This window comes from Lichenostomus cassidix, chromosome 1 (assembly GCF_008360975.1).
Source record: "Lichenostomus cassidix isolate B80296 chromosome 1, HeHo_3.0, whole genome shotgun sequence".
In the NCBI taxonomy this organism is placed as follows: Eukaryota; Metazoa; Chordata; class Aves; order Passeriformes; family Meliphagidae; genus Lichenostomus; species Lichenostomus cassidix.
In genome coordinates, this window is record NC_139479.1 from 48504539 (window position 1) to 48528121 (window position 23583).

General features: G+C 35.0%; 1 protein-coding gene across 1 annotated transcript in view; it reads left to right on the forward strand.

Moving 5' to 3' along the window:
- Positions 1-23525, forward strand: part of LOC146444634 (E3 ubiquitin-protein ligase MYCBP2) — a 99466-nt gene extending 75941 nt beyond the window's left edge. Inside the window, exons 22-43 of the mRNA XM_085049525.1 lie at positions 1015-1219; positions 1565-1718; positions 4041-4213; positions 5302-5427; positions 5521-5648; positions 6905-6996; positions 7943-8077; positions 8160-8243; positions 8739-8835; positions 9317-9509; positions 10140-10414; positions 11375-11596; positions 13254-13445; positions 14266-14472; positions 15220-15351; positions 15883-16061; positions 18685-18827; positions 19597-19697; positions 20677-20895; positions 22027-22252; positions 22555-22673; positions 23445-23525. Coding sequence (XP_084905651.1) covers positions 1015-1219; positions 1565-1718; positions 4041-4213; positions 5302-5427; positions 5521-5648; positions 6905-6996; positions 7943-8077; positions 8160-8243; positions 8739-8835; positions 9317-9509; positions 10140-10414; positions 11375-11596; positions 13254-13445; positions 14266-14472; positions 15220-15351; positions 15883-16061; positions 18685-18827; positions 19597-19697; positions 20677-20895; positions 22027-22252; positions 22555-22673; positions 23445-23525 — 3483 coding nt within the window. The remainder of the gene's footprint in view (positions 1-1014; positions 1220-1564; positions 1719-4040; positions 4214-5301; positions 5428-5520; positions 5649-6904; positions 6997-7942; positions 8078-8159; positions 8244-8738; positions 8836-9316; positions 9510-10139; positions 10415-11374; positions 11597-13253; positions 13446-14265; positions 14473-15219; positions 15352-15882; positions 16062-18684; positions 18828-19596; positions 19698-20676; positions 20896-22026; positions 22253-22554; positions 22674-23444) is intronic.
- The last annotated feature ends 58 nt before the right edge of the window (positions 23526-23583 follow it).

The following is a 23583-nucleotide window of genomic DNA, read 5'->3' on the forward strand; positions in this document are numbered from 1 at the left end:
CAAGTTCCCTCTCAGAAATGGGGTATAAAAGCCTGTCAGTTGACTGAGGGCTTTTTCCCATCTTTCCAAAAGAAAAGATAGGTTTAGGCCATATTTAAACCACTTGTTCTTTGTGTCTGATTTTAGTATTGTAGTGCTTTAAAGTTTGCTGAAAGTTTCGTAAAGTCAAGACAAAACCAAAATAAAGCATGTGACCTGAAAATGTCTTCACTAGGTTTATTTATGTGCATTGTTATGAAGAAACAAAGATAATTAACATGCTGGACAGAAGACATTTGCTGTATATACATATTTCTTTTTGCTAATCATTTTAACTTCATTGGCAAACAGTGCATTTCCTGTGCCTGAGCAGGTTTATTGCAGCAGTTCTTTCTGCATAGTTAGGTGCAGTATAAGAACTGGGGGTCCATGTCAGTAACTAGTTGTACATAGAGATAAGGCCCTAGATATCCAGATAAGAATGTTAATGAGCTTGCTGAGGCACTTCATGCTTTTTTTAGCTCAAGTTTGTGCTAATGAATTTTTAAGTACTTTCAAGAGGTATTTGCTCTAAAACTTAGTTCATATAAGCTCAGAATTGGGTGTAACTTAGACTGTCCCTGTCTGAATATTAGGGTTTTTTTCTTACGAATCTATTCCTTGTTTAGCACTGATGTTAATCAGATGTTGTGGGAAAATAATACTTGAATGTTGTGGGAAAATAATACTTTTATATTTGATTCAGAAGATGAAGAGGAGGGTTATCCATCACAGAGAGTTTGAGTTTAACAAAACATTTAACAAAAAGTTTACCCAAAAACCTGACTGAGAGCAGAATATATCTCAGTACCTTGTTCCTTGTATTTAAATGCGTAACACTTCACTTAGAGCAGCAATTGCTTTCTGAAGGTAGCTTTGTGGTGAACTCTCTCTTCTAGTTTACCCATTTTGTATGATGGAACTATTGAAGTAATTTACCCATCTTTGAGACTTAACTGTTCCTGTCACTTACTGATTCTTGCATTCTTTCTACAGAAAGGTCAGCTTGGCAGACCAATTCTGGATATGCCCTACTGGAATGCAAAACCAGCACCTATGCCTAATATAGGCTCCAAGTATGGACGCAAAGCAACATGGATCGGAGCAAGTGGAGACCAGACTTTTCTCCGGATTGATGAAGCTCTCATTAATTCTCACGTGCTTGCTACATCAGAGATATTTGCAAGCAGGCATATAATAGGCAAGAACTCTTCTTTATTATTTTAAATGCTTATAGAAGTATTGGGGAAAAAACAGGTTCAGTTGTGTAAATAATAGGCAAGCAACAAGTCAAAAACATGAATGGAGGGAATGCAAATATTTTGGCCTTGTGGTTTTACTGCATATGATGATACTAACTTCTTTAGAAATATTATTACAAACAATATGTACAAGTCTAACTTTCACTTGTATTTAAATCTTACTACCATTTTTTTTTGTTGTAGCAGTATATCTGCTCTTCCCTACTGTATTGCATGGCATTTTTTATGCATGAAGCAATAATGAGTGGAGTCTTCATGTTCGCGCTTTTTGTTCCCTGATTTAGGTTTGGTACCAGCTTCAATATCAGAACCTCCTCCTTTTAAATGTCTTCTGATAAACAAAGTAGATGGCAGTTGCAAAACATTCAATGATTCTGAGCAGGAAGACCTTCAAGGTTCTGGTGTGTGTCTGGATCCTGTCTATGATGTTATTTGGAGGCAAGTGTGAATTATAGCTATTAAAATAGTAATACAGAAATCATTTTTTAAATATTTTGTGAGGCTGGAGATTTGATTATATGTATTTTCCAAGTAAATGAAAGGCAATTTTTAGTCCTCCATAAATATTTTTCACATCTTTTGGATGGTTTGTTCAAGTAAGTGCAAAACAAACATGTTCTCTTGCCTGCATTTTTAATTTATTTTTTCTTTTTTGCATCATTCTCATTCCAGTCTCATAATATTTGGGGGATCCAAATCTGTTCTGTTTCTTTACTCTCTTTATTCCCTTTTGTCCATCTACTTAATACTTGAATGAAAAATTTCCTTGCCATACTCAGCTGTCATATGTATATGTCTTAAATTGTCATTCTTCTGTCAGGCATTTAGTGGTTAAGACTTGAATAGGAGAAGGGGTGGAGCAATGGTATTCCTTTCAGTTCTGACATTTGGGAGGTCAAAAAAAAGGTGTTTGTTTAGATAGCATATACTTCAGATTAACTGTATTTATTTCAGTCTTTTGAATGGAGTCTTCAAGCAAGTGTAGATAATAAGCCTTTGTTCCAAAACAGAATCATAACATCCTATTCTTCTATAGCAATTTAAAAGCTATGTTAGCTAGGATTTGGGAGAGAAATCTGAACTTCCACCTGAGTTCAAGAGATTGATGGTGTTTGAGTTGTTTGAAGACAAAATAGGTTAGAGTAATGCAGGGAACCAGCTAGTCTGTGTTCATGTGGAAAAGACAGTATCTCATAGGATCATGTCTTCAAAAGCTACTTGCATCGTACTTTGGATGACTTCATCCAGAATTGAGATTCAAGAACTTACCCAGCCAATTAACATGGAAGCATGTGTTTGCCAGGCACGTTTCTTTGTGACATAAGAAGTACCTGGGATGGTTGTGGTTCTGCATTTTGCACATCCCCAGGATTGTTTAATCTCATTTGTTAAGTACCAGTTCTTACTTAAATTATGCTCAAAGAGTAGCACCCACATCCCTTAGAGCTCTATATTTTCAGCATGTTTAAATCCAATGAAAGAATCAATTTGTGAAAAAAATCAGTTATCAATGGCCGTGGGAATGCAGCAAGTTTCAGGGGAGGCAAGGTAATGATACTCGATGTAGACGATAAAATGGTTATTCAGCTTGAGGAAGTCCAAAGTCACATGATAAATTTTTGTTATGGGTAAACATGGCTTGAGATGTTTCATTGTCTTGCAGTATTTTGAAAATTGTAGAACTAAATCTAAAGCTTAAATACTTAACTGAAGAGTGGATTCTTTGAGACTGTGCAGATTTATTTCTCTGTTGTGTTTCATTCTTGTTCAATAGAAAATACTAAAACAGTCTGAAGAAGAGACATGTTAATAAATATGCCTCTTAGTAGTTAAATATTTCGTATATTACTATTCCTGGACATTTTTATTCATGCCTATTTAAATTATGGATATAGTTTCTTGTAGAGACAGCATTCTGATGACATACATTTTAAACATCTCTTCAAAGCTTTGTGACTTAATCTTTTAGTGAAATTCAAGTGATTGTGTAATTTCATGTGTGTGTATAAACTTGAGCATTGCTATCTTGTTGAAATCCTGAATACATATGGTATCCTTTAATATTTTTAGTTAAAACTATTTTTCTCCATTAGATTTTTAAGACTATACCAAGTGAAAATTCCTTTTGTGCTTGTTCAGAACACTCCCATGGCCTACATGTTCTTACTGTTTCTTCCTTTTACATAGTGGTTTCAAAAATTTCATTTTCTTTTTCTGTCTGTTCATCTATATTATAGAAAGTCTTTTTATTCCCTTGTCTGTGCTGCCCTTTGCTATAATCCCTTAAAAACTCATGAGGTAATGTTACCCATTTAAAAAAGCCCAAACAAAATATTTTGGATTCAAGATTTTTTTGCTCTTATTTGAAGGTAAGCCCTTTACTTTCACTTGGCATCCTTATAATTTTTGAGCACATCTGCCATTCTGTTTAGTACTTTTAGTTGCTTCATACTTCGTAATAGATAATACTGTTTTAACATTTAGTAGCTTTGAGAAGTGTCTTAACATTTTCTGAAATTTGTAAAGCCATGATATGATTGTTTGACTTAGAGTACAATAATGGTTTTGTATCTTTTCATTTGCTGCAGTGTTAAGCTAGTAAAGTTTATATTTATGTGCTGTAGTGGTGCTCAATTTCAAGAATTTATACCAGCAGATCCACATTTGACGTTAAATACCTTAAAAATTTAATTATCTGTTAGATTCTGTGTTTTTTCAGCAGATGAAAGGTTTTGTTCTTTCTGTTTTTTCCTGCCCCAGGTTTCGACCGAATGCTAGGGAACTGTGGAGTTACAACGCAGTAGTTGCTGATTCCAGGCTTCCCTCAGCTCCAGACATACAATCCCGGTGTAGCATCTTGAGCCCAGAACTTGCTCTGCCAACAGGTTCCAAAGCTCTAACCACCAGATCTCATGCAGCTTTGCATATTCTAGGTATGCATTTCTAGTTGATGAGACAGAAGCTTAGATGAACTAAAGTAACATAATTTAACATATAAAGAAATTGTAATGTAAAAACTTCCTGACTTTTTCCAGTCAAAATTTCACTTTATAGTTCTTCACCATTGCTCTTAAGTCTTAGTTTGGCTGATGTAGTTATCTTCTGCCATCTTAATGATGTTAGAGGATTTTAGAGTTCTGGGGGAGCTTACTGTTACATGCCAGCGTAAGAAGAAAGAGACCTTCCTAGATGATGATTTTAGATAGTCTGCAGAATAAAGTCAGTACTCTTATCCTGGAGTCTCAAAAATAACATAAAAAACTGAAAAAAACATGCTCTTCAGTAAGTTACTTTTATTTTTAAGTAAATGCAGTACATAAAACTAAAATATAATCTTTGCAGTTTTATATAGTGAGTCACTAGGAGTACTATGGTATCCTTCTGTAGTTTTTCTGTAGTCTAAAAATACAAAAATTAATTCCACTGTGTTCATGTTTAAACTGACTGTATGCAACATACCCAGTGCGTGAAAGCACAGCTTAGGAAGGGATTTTAACTCACTTGTCCACTGATTCTGGTAAGTCATCTGTTCCTTGACCTGCTCACTTCACTGTGTGCTAGAGATGTGATAACTTTCAGCTTTTAGAGTACTTTTTCGTGTTTGAGTCAAAGTAAGGCATGTTAGGCACCCATGTGTATGAAACACCTTTTTTGAAGACTTTCAAATCTACTCATAATTCAGTTACTACTTCAACTCCTTTTGGGTAATACTGTAAGTGTAAAAAGGAAAAAATTGTTACTGGCAATTTATTTGCCACTGGAAAAATTGCAAAATAGGTTTAATTGCGTTTGTTATTCTGGAGAATAAATAAATGAAGTTGATCTTCATTAGCAAGCCTTGAGATTCTGCAGCAATGACCCTTGACCTAATCCACAGTATAAAGCTACTTGGTAGTATATGTGTGGTTTAGGGACAAAACAGTTAGATTGCTTTGGTCTTCTTAACTAGTATTCACTTCCATGTCAAGGATTATAATCAACTGAGAAATTTCGGGCTCTTTTTCGTTTTTCTTTCTTTTAGGTTGCCTTGATACTTTGGCTGCTATGCAGGACTTAAAAATGGGTGTTGCAAATACAGAAGAAGAGACTCAAGCAGTAATGAAAGTTTATTCTAAAGAAGACTATAGTGTTGTTAACAGATTTGAAAGTACGTACACACTAAAATCTTGTGGCACAAGCTGATCAACTGGCAGAACAAAAGACTAATAATAATTATATGTTGTTGGGTTTTTTCCTACAGGTCATGGAGGAGGCTGGGGTTATTCAGCCCACTCAGTAGAAGCAATCCGTTTCTGTGCTGATACAGATATTTTGCTAGGTGGTCTTGGTCTTTTTGGTGGTAGAGGTGAATACACTGCTAAAATAAAGGTAGGGTGTTTGTTTTTTTTGTTTTAAACAATGTTATGTCTCAAAAGCAGAACTTCAGAAGTGCTATCTAAAACCATGATTAGTTAGATTTCTTGATAAATGAGTGTTTACTGTAGTGTTCGCCTGCCCGGTAAGTCTGCCCAGCTCTCACCCAGAGCGCTTGCTCCATGGCTCAGAGGTGCAGCCACGGGCGCTCAGCTCCAGCGCCGCCGGCTGACACCTCCTGCAGCCGTGGGTTTCTCACGGTGAGCTGAGCACCGCCTCTGGTCAGCAGCTGGCACAGCGCGGGGGGAACGGGACGGAGGGCAAAAGGGTGCGGGAGAGGTTTCCCCGTTGGAGCGGAGCGGCGAGAGAATGCACGGCACCCAGTCTGCGGTCTGCCAGGGAGATTTATTAAGGGTTTTCGGGTGAGGGTCTGAGGGCGGCGAGGAGGGATGGAGAGACAGGGACGGGCGAGGTCTGGAATTGCGGAGGCTGGGAGCCCCGAACTGATAGTTGCAGGGGATTATAAGGGGGGGAAATGGGGCGTGTTTAACCCTGAAGGGCCAGTTAGGAGAGTCTGAGGGGCGAAAGAAGGGGATACAGACCAATAGATTTATAATATGGCAGGGTACAATTTTTAAATGAACCAATTATATACACAACTCAGGGGAACAAAGGGGAAGCTTCTAGAAAAGAATCCATATAAGAAAAGGGGGCGGGGGAGAGTGCAGGACCTGTGATTTTTAGATTTGCAGCCATAGCCCGCCACGGTTTACTGTATGTAAAAAGCACTGTGCAGACACAGTGGGTGAAGTAGAGAGCTGAGAATTACCTTTTTCAAACTCATTGAACTGTAGAAATTACTTTCAGTGAGAAAACAAAGTTCTCTTAACAAAGGTATCATGTTTTGTCCCAGTCACCATTTATAACACTATGGACTATCTCTGCTAAGAGTTTATGTAGTGCATTTCAGTCTGTGGTGGAAAACCTGCACCTTCTGCCCAACTTTGCCTTTTTTAAATGCTCAGCTATTGTCTTGCAAGATTTAGGGATTTTATCCACCTAAAAATATATGTGGACATAAGGCTGGGAGACCAGTGTCAATTGCCTGACTTCCAAATGGAATGGTGTGTGTCACTGATATTAAGTAGTAGTTATTTTTGGGAAAGGGAAGTAAGAGAAGTATACGGTTTCCAGAATGCTACAGGAGAAAGTGGTATTATGAGATTTCTAACCCCTATGACATAATTTTACCTTTTTTCTTACTTCACCAGCTGTTTGAATTGGGTCCAGATGGGGGAGACCATGAGACAGATGGAGACCTTCTTGCTGAGACAGATGTCTTAGCATATGATTGTGCTGCCAGGTAAGATATTTAGCTTACCTACTTGTACCTGCTTCTTGATCTCTATTTTTGCTTTCCCCATGCACATTTTAATATCACTTTAAATATCGATAGAGATTATATACATCATTAGAATTTTGTAGCAAGTGATGTAAAACACTTAAAATGTGTGGGGAAATAGTAAAACATCAAATACGTTCCCAAACCATTATGGTTTTTCAATTAAAAGAAAAACAGAAAAAATCTAATTCTTGCTCTTGTATAAATCTAAGTCAAATCCTGTCTTCCTGTGATGAGATGACAAGACAAAACATTGCAGCACCTGTTCTGTGCAAATGGATGGGGTTAGCCATGTTGTAGCCGCTTTTTCATTCCCTGTAATGAAGTAATTTAAAATTCAAATCATACATGATTCTTTCAGGTTTAAATCTTACATATCAATCCCCTAAATATATATTCTATTACTTAAATAGTAATAGAATATATATTCATTGTAATTACTAAGAATATATACTCTATTACTTAAATAATAAGTAGGAGAATATATATTCATTGTAATTACTAAGAATTTATGTCTAAGTTCTTGTAATTGACAAACATTTTCTGAAATTCAATTAATACTATATAGTACCTTATAATTAATATTTTAGTTGCAGTATTATATAATAAATGTAATTGGGCTTGTGTGTGTTACTGTAACTTAATGTCTCCTTACTCTGTTGGGCATTGATATCTGTTTCACAGTTCAAGACCAAGCTAGACTTAGGCATTTTTAGGTCCTTCTGAATTACGATTTTTTAATTACTACATATTTTTCAACAAAAAACTTTCAGGATTTAAATATAAGTAGATGCAACAACTTAATGCCATTACATTTCAATATCTTTTATAATCAGGGTGTCATTTGTTAAAAGTTAATTTAAAAAATAATTCACATCTAATATTTTCCAAAATTTGCTTCTCCCAGAGAGAAATATGCAATGATGTTTGATGAGCCAGTACTCCTGCAAGCAGGCTGGTGGTATGTAGCCTGGGCAAGAGTGTCAGGACCTAGCAGTGATTGTGGATCTCATGGACAGGCCTCTATTACTACAGATGATGGGTAAATTTTTTTTCTATATTTTTTATTGAAAAAGAAGACCTCTAATAGGACTTGAATAATAATTGGGTTATTTCTCTTTCAGTGTTGTATTTCAGTTTAAAAGTTCCAAGAAATCAAATAATGGTACAGATGTGAATGCAGGGCAGATTCCGCAACTGCTATACAGGTAATATTTGAACCTCTGGAACAATTTACTGGCATGTTTTTAGAATAGGAATACTAAATTTGTTAATGTAACCATGTTTCAGGAAAATATTATTGTATTAAGTGAAGGAAATCAGTATCTGAAAAATGTGGGGGAAAATTAGTGTCTTTGAGAAAAGTAATAAAATATACCCATATTTACTTCCTTGCTATTTTTGTTGCAGTCATTGTGCATGAGTCCTGAGACTTTCTTCTACATCTGTAGAACCGCATGATTTCATATAACACGATTAATACATTTTGCTACTTGGTTACTGTTCTAGAATGATTAGAATCTGGAAGAAGTTATGTTGAAACTGACCATTTTTTGGATAGTTAAAACTTTTTTCGCTTTTTTTTTTCTATTTGAACAGTAAAAACTGCAAAAAGTAGAAAACAAAAACAGCAAACCCAACCCAAAACTCTACTACAAGTTAAAACTGGAGATTTCAACTAAGTTCTAAAATTGTTCTTCCAGGTTGCCAACAAGTGATGGCAGTGCATCCAAAGGAAAACAGCAAACTAGTGAACCCGTACATATTTTAAAGAGATCTTTCGCCAGAACTGTGTCAGTGGTGAGTACTATCAAGAATCTTCCATGTATCCTGCAAGTTCATACACAGTTAGGAAGCTGAAAGATGCAGATGTGGAAATAATGGTTTTGTGTTTGCTTTCTCAAGCAGAAGTTAGGTACACTGATAAATAAAATATTTTATTATTTTACTTTTCTGAACATTTCAGATGTAAACTTAGATCTAAACTAAGCTTTTGTATTGGGTGTAGCCATTAATATTAATATTCTAGCACTTGTTATAGATAGATTTTTATCATGGTATTACAGTGAAGTGTCCTGGCATTCTTAATGCTTTTTTTTTATTCTCAAGCAAAATAAGGTTTTTTTGTTTTGCATGGTAGATGTGTACAGGCATATAGATGTTTTCATAATAAACATGGATATAGATGCTATTTGCCTTTCATGCAACACTGATCTGGAAAGGTCACTTCTTGTTTTTTAACACAAAGTCTATCTTTGGCATCCTTCATACCGTGCAATAGGAATGCTTTGAATCTTTACTGAGCATTCTTCACTGGAGTTGGACAACACTGGTGCTGGGAGTCGAAGAGCTTCGTGGGCTGAAGGGTTTCCAATACACTGCTACTCTTCTGGATTTAGAAAGGTTGCGTTTTGTGGGCACTTGCTGCCTGAGATTGCTGAGGGTCTACACCTGTGAAATATATCCAATATCAGGTATTCCTCTTAGTTCACTTGTTTCATATTTATTAACAAATAATAATCTACAGGACATTTCAAGTTTGAGCCAAGTATTCATGTAGGATATGATATAAAATGAAATTCTTGTGCAGGTGGTTTTACTGGAGCAATGAAAAGATTTGCTGTGAGAAATAGGATATTTTCAATTGTCTGCATAATCAAGTACCCCAATACCACATGTTTATACTGTAATGTATGTATTTTAAAGTTAGTTTCCTGTTTGACTTGTCAGTTGACTTGCTTTGGACTACTTGTAGCTTTTTTTTTTTCCTCATTTCTGTACATAGTGTCTGGCTTTGGTGGTGAGCACAATGTAAATTTGAACGACTGTATGTATCTGGTTTTCATGCCTGTACTTTAACAGAGCTCATATTAAAACACAGCACATATTATAAAATACCAGAAGAGTGGAAGTTTCTGATGTTCAGGTTTCTTGGGTAGAGTTCAACACCGTTCACTGTTTTACTTTTCAAATTAATTTCTCTGAATGTAGATTCAACAATGATGCTAAATTCCAATTTTTCTATTTGCATGTAAAATGTGCATTTTAACATGAAAATGTCTCATTATTGTACATTTAATGCTTCTCTTTGTGTAATCTTCTAGCTACAGCTAAGGCAGTTGTAGAAGAAACCAGCAAACTAGCAGATTGCATTGGAAAAACTAGGACCTTGCTGAGAAAAATTTTATCAGAAGGAGTTGATCATTGCATGGTGAAGTTGGACAATGATCCACAAGGATATCTCAGTCAGCCTCTCAGTCTTTTAGAAGCTGTTCTTCAGGAATGCCATAATACATTCACAGCTTGCTTCCATTCATTTTATCCAACACCAGCTCTCCAGTGGGCGTGTCTTTGCGACCTGCTGAACTGTTTGGACCAGGTACATTAAAATGCCACAAGTAAATATTACGGCTTAGCTTGCCCTTTTGCTCAAGTTGAAGCCAAGTAGTATTTAAAACTTTTATTGATTTTTTGCATTTATCCTGATTTGCAGGTTGAATTCTGTTGTGGTTTGGTTTTTTTTTTTTTTTAATGACTGGTATTGGATTTATTTCTGGTTTTGTTTGTTTGGGGTGTTCTCTAAGTGTAGCTCAAGAGCCTAGGAACTTTGTCTCCTTTAGCTTTTAAGAGTCTCTGTGGGACAGTGAAGAAAATTTGTGGTGCTGTTAACTGTCAGCACCTGCTTTTTGGTGTTGAGGCCATGCCTTACCTGTGCTTACTCTTGCTGCGTGTTGCCTAAGAGCATCTGTGAGGTATTTTTTATCACTAATACTTGAGTAATTCCTCATTATTAAACATGGCAGCAGTGCTCTGATCCAGCCAAATACATGAGAAGCAGCTGCAAGTATTATTCTATAATCAACAACTTTCTTCTGGGTATTTTAGTTGTTGTGAATGAACATCCCACATCTAAACAGTGTAGTTGGTTGTTTGCATTGCTTGAAGTAAGATGCAAACAGTTTGCAGCTTTGCATGAAAATTAATTTAGCATATACAGTTTCAAGGAAGGGTCTGTTCTTTAATGTATTACTCTAATTAAGTTGTTTAATTATAATTGTTGCTTAAAAGAAATGCCTTGTCTTCAAAGGATACTGTAATTTCAAAAGTAATATTAAATGAGTTTATTATTTTAAAATCTGCCAACCAAGAAATTTTAATTACTCCAGTTTTGAAGATGTAAATTCAAGTTTATGAGAGAAGGTGGTGAAAAATTCATAGGAAGCCTTTCTCTGTGTTACTTTTCTAATTACAATAAAGCTGCAAAGTTCCTTTCAAATGTAGTTTCGCTCTTGTTTCAATGCAATGGTGCCATTCTATTAATTTCTTTTCATGTCTTTAGGACATCCAGGAAGCAAACTTTAAGACCTCCAGTAGTCGTCTCCTTGCTGCTGTCATGTCTGCTCTGTGCCACACTTCAGTAAAGCTGACCTCCATCTTCCCAATTGCTTATGATGGAGAGGCCCTGCTGCGCTCCATGGTTAAACAAGTCAGCACTGAGAACGACTCTGCTCTGGCCCATCGCTTTCCTCTGCTGGTGGCACACATGGAAAAACTTAGTCAGGTTAGGATGTATTCTAAAAATTTAATTACTTACTTTCTTTGCAACAAAAAGCTGTTACGTACCTTGAAGTCTTTGCTTGATAACGATGTAGATGAGTTTGCCTAAGTGTTCTCTTTCTAAAAGGCTTAGTTCAGAAACTGATCATTTTTTCCCATTTTCATCTTTTTGTCTGAGATAGACTAACTGTTTCTTGTTCAGAGAATGTCTGAGCAAAAAAGGTTCTTATCTTCTAATATTAAATTGGAAGAAATATACTTTGGAGTAGTATTCTGTTGCCTAGTTTTTCAGCCTTTTGATATGATTACAAGGAGGAACACGTAGATAGATTTGGTGTTTTGAGGAAGAGTCAACACAGCTTTTGTAATAAAAAGTCATGTCCCAAGTTGGAGTTTTTAAGGGGGCAAGAAGGGAAGCCCAGTTTATGAAGTTCTAGCAAAGGTTACTAAACAATTTTCTAATCAAGGGCTCTTGAATGCTGTATTTTAGCAGTTCTGTTATTTTAGAATTTATTTACTGGAATGAAGAGGGTAAAGACAATCAGGGAAATGGGACTACTAAATAGTATTCTTCACTTCAGAAGACAACAAGGGTAAGATAGTATGAAATTATGAATTATGCAAGAAAGGTAAATAAAAGATAGTTGTTGAGTCTACCACTGCCAGAAGTTTTGAGCAAAATGTAAGTTCAGAATTTCTGCTCTTCTTAAAATATGCAGTTAAGCTGGAGCACATACTCGTATAGCCTATTTTTATGCTAAAGTCTTCCATAAACTTGGAAAGCACCTGCACAAATTAATGAAGAAAAAACCCACCAGGCACTATTAAATGCAAATAAAATTTTTATATTTTTGGATACAGCTGCCTCCTAACTGTAAAAGATGGAAAAGTCTTCTGTGTAGGTATCTGTACAGGCTTGCTTCACCTTACTGTCTTCTGTATTTGTTCACTACTTCGGTAACTTTGAGAGACAAAATGGTGAGAAAGATAAACCTTAGATTTTCATCAGTAGAGCTGATTTTTTCTTTTCAGGAATGTTTTTCAGTATGGATAACTGTTACTAAAACAGTGAGTGTCACTGCTAGGTAGAAAACACGGGAGATGCCTAAGCTTAGATTTTTTAAATAGTCTTCATTCAGCAAAGAGCAACTATGCTTATAATCATTCCACCACTGGTTTTATCTTACCTTTTTGCATAGAAGATTCTTTTTGCAAACACCAAAACAATAAAGCTTCCAAGATTCTTATTTATACTCTGCAGAAGAAAAGTATATGAACAGTTTCATAGGCAGCTATATATCCTCTATGTTCTAATGTAGGCTTATAAAGTCCATAGGTTTTATGGGCTATGTAACCTTTATAGGTTATAAAGCAAAGACCTCTCCTGAGAGGGACACCTGTATATGGTAGCTTGCCAATGCAATAAAAAACTTCTCCCTACTTCATTCAGGAAATTAAGAACATTAATTAATTCTTTTGACAAAGGAATAAATACTGTGATAGCTTTGAGAATTTTTAATTTTTTTTCCACCCTCTAGATGTTTCTTATCTCTATGAAGTCACAGATTTTTCAATTACCTAGTGTTTATAATATGTGAAAGCCTGTGTTTTGGTTTTTTGAATAGCCATGTCATTTGTCTTTGTTTTTCTTCATATTGCAGAGTGAAGAAAATGTTTCAGGGATGACAAGTTTTCGGGAAGTGCTGGAAAAGATGTTGGTCATTGTTGTTTTACCAGTACGGAATAGTCTTAGAAGAGAAAATGAACTTTTCTCTTCACATTTGGTTTCTAATACCTGTGGGTTGCTTGCTAGTATTGTGAGTGAGCTTACAGCATCAGCATTAGGATCTGAGGTAAAGCTGCTTTTAAGTCATTTTTAGAAGTCTTTCAGGACAAATATATTATGAATGTGATACAGGCTGTGACAGGTGTTTTATAGGTGTGCAGATCTTTCAAAGATTCTGGAATTCTCAATTCTGAGTAGCTCAGGTGTTTTGCATAAATTTAAAAGCATATATTCACGAAATTAGGGAAGTACCGTTGATAATTAGCTATTTCATTATGGCTGCAGAATACTGCAGATGGTTTACAAAATGGCAATTTTTTTGATTGCTTTGCTTTTTGCCTGCATATTTGTGTACATATACAATCAAATGTTATTTCATGAGGCTGTAACTTCATTAAGTGACAGAAAAGTATTTGACTTGATTAAAGGATGTCACTGTCTGTGTGCTATCAACAAGTTATTCTCACAGAAAGAAACAAGCGTTTAACGTCTTGATTCAAGGTGTTTTTACCATTATGTAACATCTGTATCTGCCCTCTCTTAATCTTGACTGTACCTAAGGCAAAAATACCTAACATTTCTTTTAGTACAGGTAATCTGTATTTTGTGCTAATTTATCCTATAAAATATATATTTAAATACTTTCAAAAAATGAATTGGATTCCAAATTATTCCTAGTTAATTTCTAATTGCCAGAAATATTTTTTCTTTTAAGTCAGTATTGACTGGAAGGCTCAGTAATGCCATCTTCTATGGTTTATGAGTTGACTTTAAAAATTTACCCAATTGAAAAATCTGATAATTTAATTCACTTAATTTTGCTTTATTGAAGTTGTGTAATGTTTAGCAGTTAATGCTTTCTGACACCTTTTTTTAACTTTCTACAGGTTGATGGACTGAATTCTCTCCATTCTGTCAAATCCACTCCAAACCGATTCACTAAAACAAGTCAGGGGAGAAGCTGGAATACTGGGAATGGATCACCTGATGCTATATGTTTCTCTGTTGACAAACCTGGTGTAGTTGTAGTAGGATTTTCTGTTTATGGTGGAGGAGGAATTCATGAGTATGAGTTGGAGGTATTAGTTGACGATGTAAGTACTGCATTTGAGAAAACAATATGAACAAAAGTAACTCAGAGGTTTTTTTTAGAATATGTTTTACAGTGTATTATTGTCATTCTTTTTCAATCTAGGCTACTAGTAAAACCTAGTAAAACTAGGTGCATTGGTAGTATGTTTTTTTTATTTGCTTGTGGTGGTGGTTTTTTTGTTAGCACAAGCTACATGCTGTATCAAGTAGGGTCCTTGGTTATTGTCTTGAACTCTTCCTTTATTACAAATAATATTTGAAGTACAGGAGGCATTTTGCTTTCTGGAGCTAAATGTAAATTATCATCTTTCTGTAAACTGTGAATGAAAAGATATGAAGTTAAAACCAAAAATTGAAGAAAAGGGTGGTGGCATGGTCAGATTGTACCTACAGATGTTTCATATGCTGTTGATGTACTCTCTTAGAAGCAGCATAAAACTGTATTGTGGGTTCTGGCAAAGAAGTGAAACCTCTGTTTTCTTACACACAGTTGTTCACTGTACCTGATAATTCTGATCTCTTCCAAAGGACAAGCATAGGTTACTGTGGGAAATAAATCTCTCTGCTCAGTAATTTCCTCTTTAGCAGAAAGGCTTTACTGTTGACTCTGAACAGGTTTTTCATCTTTGTTTTGCTTGTATTGCCATGTGTACAAATCTGTGCAGTGAAACATAAGTTGCACAATTGTGTGAGCGTGTAATTTATTTTCATTATAAATGTTTTAAAATTACTTTGTTCCTTTGAATCAGAGTGATCATACTGGAGATGCAGCTCATTCTCACAGATGGACATCTTTAGAATTGGTTAAAGGAACTTACACCACAGATGATTCTCCTAGTGACATAGCTGAAATCAGACTCGACAAAGTTGTGCCGCTGAAGGTAAGTAAAACAAATGCACATCTGTAGGTTTCATATGACTTCTTTAGATGACAATATTGAAATGTTCAATGTAAATTGTTTGGGGTTTTGTGTATGTATTCACAAGTTGATCTTGACATGTGCTTCGTAAAGTCTCAGTTTCACCCTGTAAATGAAAAGTTCCAAATCCTGCCAGCTAAGAGAAATTAAATCCCAGTTTTTACAGTAGCATAAGATAGATTGTAGTTGCTTAGTAATTTTAGAATATTCTTGAATGTGCAACTTGGTAGTTAATTTTCTTGGGTTACTGCTTACTCTGCAAGCCATTAGTAGTAATTTAAGTTATTGTCCATATATATTTTCCCAAGTTTGGAAAAATGGAACAGCTTTGATTTTTGTTAAATGCTGGATTTTTTGTTTAATTTCATTTGTAGAGTACTTTGAAGGACTTTTCAGACTCCAGTATTAATGTAAAATAGTAACTTCCATAATACTATGAAGCCATAGATACTTGTTTTATACTGCATACTATTTTTGGCTCTCCTTTTTAAGGAAAATGTGAAATATGCAGTTCGTTTGAGGAATTATGGAAGCCGGACTGCCAATGGAGATGGCGGAATGACCACAGTGCAGTGTCCAGATGGTGTAACGTTTACATTTAGTACGTGTAGTCTGAGCAGTAATGGCACTAACCAAACACGAGGACAGATCCCGCAGATCCTTTATTACAGGTTTGTGTGTTGTAACGATCGCTTTCCAGGAAGAGAGAGCAAAACCATCTTAGTGCTATTATACCACATCTGTTTTTAAGAAGTAATAGAAATCAGTGCGTCCAGAGCATGTTTGTGGTGCCTCTTCCAGTCTTATTTTAGGTTCTATTCTTTTGACTTGACAAATAATGATGGCTGATAGTTGACTTCTTACAAAGTCCATTTTTTCTACTACACCATCTCATTTTCTGTTTTTTCTGTATCATAAGAGAAATTTGAGAGATTACTCACTGGAGTGTTTATCTCTCTGATGTATTCAATTCTTCAGTTTCCAAAAATGATTGCACCATGTAGTGAAGCAAGGCCTGTTTATATAGGAACTGCCTCCTCTTACTTAGAGTTCAAAGTATAAAAAGAAAAATTTAAACTGCCTGAAGAAAATCAACTGAAATATCTGACTGTCCTGCAGGGAAGCTTTACTTCAGCCTTTCAGGATGACAGTAGGAATTCACTTGTGGTATCGCTTTTGAAGAAAGCATTGCTTTCATGTTTAAGGTGCTTACCCTGATATATTTATAAAGACATAATTTTCAAACTGGCAATACAAGGCTAATCAACAGAATATGGAAGGAATAAAAGGATCAATGAATAGTAATTTATTTTATATTTGATTGTGTGAGATGTACCTACCTGATAAAAGATCTATGAGAGATAAAAAAAGTAATGCTACAACAGCTGATGTATTTTGGATTAACAAGCACATGAACATGTTGCTCTTAAGAACGTTTTAAAGAAGCTAAAATACCAAGAAATAAAGTAGCCAGCAAAATTATAGTAATAGTATGTTTGAAGATACAAGATAGCTTTACACTACCTTAAAGCATGAGATTGTGCTCAAAGATCCAGCTTGTCAATAAAAACAGTAATTGCTTATTAAAGAATGGAACTGCAGTGGTGCATATCATGGTATTCTCATTGATTTAGTCCCCTGGAATCTTGGAATTCATTATGAAGTATTGTAATTGGGAAGTATCATTATCTAAGGATGAAAGAAGACGAAAAACCAGCTATTTTCACTCTTTAGATTGCCTGCTTTTATACAGGCATAAGAGAAAATAAGGGAGAAATAACCATTTCTTTGATTCCAGAAAAGCAAAGGACATAATTTCAGTAGTGGAAGCTTCAAGGCATTCTAATTTAATAATGAATTAACATATGGAAAAAAGCCACACCAAAGTCCTGTCTTCAGATCAGAACAGCCTCAGGTTTTTTTGTTTCAACTGATAAAATTTTAAGAAGCTTTTGAAAGACTGTAGTAGTACACCTCGGAGCTGTTGCAGAATAAATTGTGTTGAAAAATACAGTCGCAGCTGCGACTGTAATCCAAATTTCTTTCGAAGTTTGCACAGACAAGAGACATTTAATTTTATATGATGCATGACTATAGTTAGGGACTTAATTTGAGGACTCTCATTTTGATATATACTGATTTGAAATCTTGATTTGCCTACAGCAAAGAAACTAATATTCAGTCAACTATTGTAGAACAGCTTGTACAGCTCACACTCCATTTTGTGTGGGGGACACTGAGATACAAATAGAATTGTTGCTTGTGTGTATGCAAAGAAAGGCCACATACAGAAGTAAACATACTTCTGATACGAGCGGAAAAGTTTTGGAAGGATTTGTTGGAAAAATACTCAGTTGAATTGCACCCACCATCAGTGGTTAAAAAATTCAAATGAAAAAGGCTTGAGGCTGACAGCAAAGCTACAGTTCTAAGACACACTGAAAAACCAAAATTCATATAATAGAGAATTAGAGGTATCCTTGTTCACTGAACTGCTCAGTGTTAAATTTTTAAACATTCTGAGGTGGTAGTCCTGAAATAATAATGTTCTGGAATGAGGTTCTGAAGATTAGATCTTTCTGGACAAACATAACATATCCAAAAGAGAACAGGAGAATTTTGTTTCACATGTTGACTAAGTGATTTTGTTTCTTTATGCCAGGGCTTAATCACTATCATATTGAGGGCTTGAATTAGTTTATAATTGTCATTTGACTGCTTTGAAAAAGTAAATCCAACTACATCTTCTATATACCTTCTTGAAATGGTTTCATGCATAATGTTGTTTAGGAGAGCCTAATTTGACATACAGAGTGGATTTAAATGAAAGAACTATTTGTCAAGGGTAAGCCCAAGATTGTATTTCAAAGCCATAATTAATCTTTGAAATAAGAAGGGAGAATCTTTTTCACTCTTACGAAAATGTAGAAAAATCTATTAAGTCTTACTTGTTTCTGTGATGCATTTAGCATTGCTCTGTTTTTACCAAGATACATGACTAGCTTTGGAAGAGCATAGCATTTAATACATTTTTGTGGTTTAAAAGGCATCTAGAGAAAAGAAACATTTCAGAAAAATGCTTTTTATACTTGTTTTTTTTTCCAAATAAAAATAAAGTTCTTGCAAAGGGCTAAGAGTGAGACATTTCCCCCAAAATATTCTCTGTGCTTTCTTTGTTTTCTTTATTGCTTTATCATGGATTGCTTTGTTTATTCTATGCCAAAAATTAGTCAGTCATTTTTTTAATATAATTTTGTATTTTGTGAACTTACTTTAACTTAATCTACTATCCAGGAGTGAGTATGATGGAGATCTGCAGTCACAGCTGTTGAGCAAAGCTAATGAAGAAGACAAAAATTGTAGCAGGGCTCTTTCTGTTGTGAGTGCCGTTGTACGAGCAGCCAAAGACTTGTTGCACAGAGCTCTGGCTGTTGATGGTAAGGCTTGAGAAAATTGGTTTTACTTTTCAAAACTTTACTTTGCTAGCAAGCCATAATAGTAGAATATCACCTGAATACAAAAGCTGTGATGTTTCTCTTGTGCTTTCTACAGGATGTTTTTCTAACTTTTCATTCCTGTAGGTATCAAACTGTAAATTCTATGTCATTGAGTTATACTTGTGATGTCATAGTCAGATACCTTGTATAAATTTGCTAATCTCTTTAGCAAGTATCATATTAAATCTGGTAAAATTCTTTATTTACAGAAGATACTCTGTGATGGGTTAGTAGCAGATTTTATTCATGATTTGCACAGAGCTTGTAGTCAGCAGGACTGGTTAATATAATTAATATCTGTGCATGAACATCCCCTTTTGAAAAATGTAGATATTAGCCATTGCTGCCAAAATGTCCAGAGTATTACATAACGCTATAAAAATTAATTTGAAGGGCTGTGGGGGTTTTGTTGTGCTAACTTTTATACTGTAGAAAATATGAACACAGCTTCACAAAATGGCAAAGAATGCAATAAAATAATGCTCTAAGAGGAGGACATTTTTCAGCAGAGAACTCTATATAATGATATATTTATCTTGGGTGGACTTGGCAGACTGAGAATTCAACGGTGCCTAAATAATTAAAACAATTTGAAGTAAAAATAGTGTAGGAAGTAGAAGTTTAACTCACAAGAGACAAAACAGAAAAATGTGTTTTGAACCGTAGCATGTTTATTAATAATACTTGTGTTCCAATTATCTTTACTTAGCTGAAGACATTCCAGAATTACTCAGCTCTTCCAGTCTGTTTTCAATGCTGCTTCCCCTCATCATAGCCTACATAGGACCAGTAGCAGCAGCTATTCCCAAGGTATGCTCCTCAACAGAAATTACTGAAGAAATGTATGAATGTTATGCAAGGAAAAGATTTACTGTGAAAATTTGAATATCTTGATTTCTTATTATTTTACCAATTAGTGGCTTGGTTTTGATAACATACTCATGAATTTTCCAAGAGTCAAGAATTTTAAAAATGTGTAATGACTTTTTTTTTTAACCTCAGTTGAAAACGTGATAAAATGACCTTAAGGAAGCAGATAGAAATATGACAGGCTTTAATAGTAAGAACAATGAGAAGAATGTAATTTATAACTCATTGATTAACATGGGGTTGAAAGGGTTTTTTGTTATATAAATTTTATTTTTACAGTAAACAGCAGAAGCGTTTGCTCGTTAAATTATTTCTGTCAAATTTAGAGATTGAAAGATGTCAGCTATAAATAAAAGAACATTTCTTTCTGGTGACATGGCATTCTATGTGCCTGGTCTGGGACACTCTTGAAATCTGTTATTAGATTTACAAGTGTCAGTAATCTTTAACTAGTAGACACTATAGCCTTTTATTGCTTTTTCGTCAGCTCTAAGTTGTTTTCCGACTTCTCTTTGAAGGGGAAAGAAAGAGAACTGACCACTTAAAATCTAGCAGACATCATTAAATATTAATATTGTTATGAAGTATAACTGAACTGTGACTTTAGTATGATATTTGCTTTCTGTGAACTCTTCCTGTTTGTTAATGGTCAAGATTTGAGTAGAATCTATTTTAGGGAAAGGATCTCACAGTTGTATACAGATTCTTGTTTCAGCTTTGGCAAGTCTCCAAGAAGAGACTAATATACCAATGCTTTTTCTCTCAGGATTGTGTAGATACAGAATTGAAAAATGACTGAATGCAATGTAGTTAGTGATATTCGGAGAATGTTCAGACAGCCATTGAAGAGAAATGGAAGTTTTAGAGTATTGTTTTCACCAAGTTATAATACTTCATTGCATGTGGGTTTATGTTACAGGTTGCTGTTGAGGTCTTTGGCCTGGTACAACAGTTGCTTCCTTCTGTGGCAGTTCTGAATCAGAAATATGCCCCTCCAGCATTTAACCCAAATCAGTCTACAGACAGCACCACTGGAAACCAGCCAGAGCAAGGGCTTTCAGCTTGCACTACCTCCAATCACTATGCTGTTGTAGAAAGTGAGCATCCCTACAAACCTGCCTCTGTTACGCACTATAAGGTGAGCACCGTTTCTAAGTGCACATGCTGCTTCATTAAAGCTTGACACATGAGTTTTCTTGAGTCAATGTTTGCTAGCTGAAAAATCATTGCCAAAGATAGTAATTAAGATTGTCCAATATAGGAGACAGTTCCTTGTATTATTGCTGTATGGCTTTCTGGACAAAACCCTTTCTCCATCAAGTATAGTGGAAACTAGTGAAGTTTTAACCCCCTAGTTCGGGTATCTGCTCTAAGTCCCTAAATTTGAATTGTCCTGGATTTTTATACTGTCATACACAGTTTCTTTGCTCTAGCTGTCGAGATTGCAGAAGTTTCAAGTCTTTACTTATATATTATATAATTATGTACCAGAATTTCTTACATAATGCTAAAACAATGTTTTGTAAAAATACCTAAAGTCAATTCTAGTCAAATTAACATCCAGAGGTAGCAAACCTATAATCAAGAGTCTGAAGAGGGCATTAATTACTGTTTCACTATTCCACTGCTTGTCCTGTGAGACAGCAAAACATTCACTGAAGAAAATATAGTTATGTAGTTATTAAGAAAATGTGATCATCCTGATGCAATAATGCTTACTTTTGTCCTAAAAGTTTATGGAGCATGTCTAAAGCCTTGGGTTTAGTGGTTATTGCATTTGAATTTCTGTAGCCATATGCTATTGTACTACAGGCCACATTCACAAGTGGGATTCAGCTGCTCTGTACTTTTCTGGATTGCACAAAACATCTATTCAGTATGTTTGTTGAAGTTTGAGTGTAAAAAGGTATATGAGAGTTCAATGTTTGTAGTAGTCTGTGGTTGTTTTGTTTAATGAACCTGCACAGAGTTCTTAAAAACAATCACAAGTGGTGTCAGCACAATACTTAATCAGAATATGAAGTTACAATACAGGATTCAAATTCAGTGAAGTGTAAAGTGCTTCCGGTGTGTATGTCTATTTCAAAGAATAAATTAGGTTAATGTTAATTCGAAGCATATCAAAACAATTGTGCAGGATTACATAATTATATCACTTTTGTAGACTAAATTAGAGTTAAAACCAAATGGAAATGAAGAAATAAATGTAAAAAATACAAGCCAAGAACCCTAAAAGCTTGGACATAATTAAACTGTTGCTTTGTTTTAGGTGACTTTTCCTGAATGTGTCAGGTGGATAACTATAGAGTTTGACACTCAGTGTGGCACTGCTCAGTCAGAGGATGTTCTTCGTTTACTAATTCCTGTCAGAATTGCACAGAGCCTGGGATTTGGACCAAAGCATACTTCTGTTCATGAAAACCTTAATTCATGGATAGAACTGAAAAAATTCTCTGGATCTTCAGGATGGCCTACCATGGTGTTAGTATTGCCAGGTAATAAATAAACACTGATGTAATTAATACTAATGTGAGTCCCTAAAATAATTAAAGGAAGTTTGATTTTTCTGCAAAAGTATCTTAGCAAACAAAGTTGAAGAAGGATCTTTATCCAAGCTGGCAAGTTGATTATGTTTAAAGTAGTTTCTTGCTTGAAGTGTTGATCTTCTCTTTTTCCAATGGTTTGAATTCACAAGTTACATATAAAGGCAGGGTTTTATGTATACTTATGTAAAAGTAATACACAAAAAGAGGAGGAATATATTAATTATTTAATTAATTTATCCTTTTACTTCAAGGGAATGAAGCTCTTTTTTCTCTGGAGACTGCATCAGACTATGTGAAAGATGAAAAAGCTTGTTTTTATGGTTTCAAATGTTATGCAATTGGATATGAATTTAGTCCAGGATCTGATGAGGTAAGGAAAAAATTAGATAGTTGTAATTTCTGCAGCTAATAAATCTCCCCTGTAAGGCTATTTCTTGAGAGTAAAAGTATTTGTATTTCCACTTATGACTAAGTTATATCTGAAATATTTTTAGATTAATTTTATAAAAGTTTTAACATTTTTTGTTAAAGACATTCTTTATTTGGAATTCTTTTATCAGGATATTATTGGAATGGCTTTTTGCTTGTTTTGTGGCAGTCTGTAAATATATAGCATGGTTGTATCTTGTATGTCAATGAGCTATAAGATTTCCTGAAATTCTGACCTACACTTGCATCAGAAATCCAAGGGTTAGGGGCTTTCAGTGATTAGTATTTTACTGTCACTGTCGATAGAATGACATACTTGCATTATTTTTCCTGTGCTTGCTTACCCCAGAACTCTGACTCCTTGGAAATGCTGTGCTCATATAGGCTGCCTCAGGTTTTACCCAGTGGTCTCCTCATTTTGCTTTTAAGGACATGAATCATTTCCACCACTGTTTATTGCAAAGGGAAAATTAAATTCCTTCATGTCCTTCATCCAGTGCTTTCTTTTGGCTTATTTTGAGAGATTACTGAAAACACTTAGTATATTTTATAATAATTCCAGAAGAATAAGTCTTCCCTTATCCTGGGAGTCTTTGGGCCTGTTAGTTCATGTGAACTTCACAAAGTCTGCATCTTGCTTACGCTACAACCCTCACAGAAGATCTACCTCATCTTATTTCTGGGTTTTACTCAAGCTAACTCCTATCTTTAGGTTTTCAGAATGTCAGGTTCTTCGGAATTTCTTCACATATCAGAAAAGAAAACATATCTCTCATCTAAAGAAAAGTTTTAAGTAATTGTTTTCAAACATACCTTTTTATTCTAAAAATTTTGGTACACTGTCCTGTGTC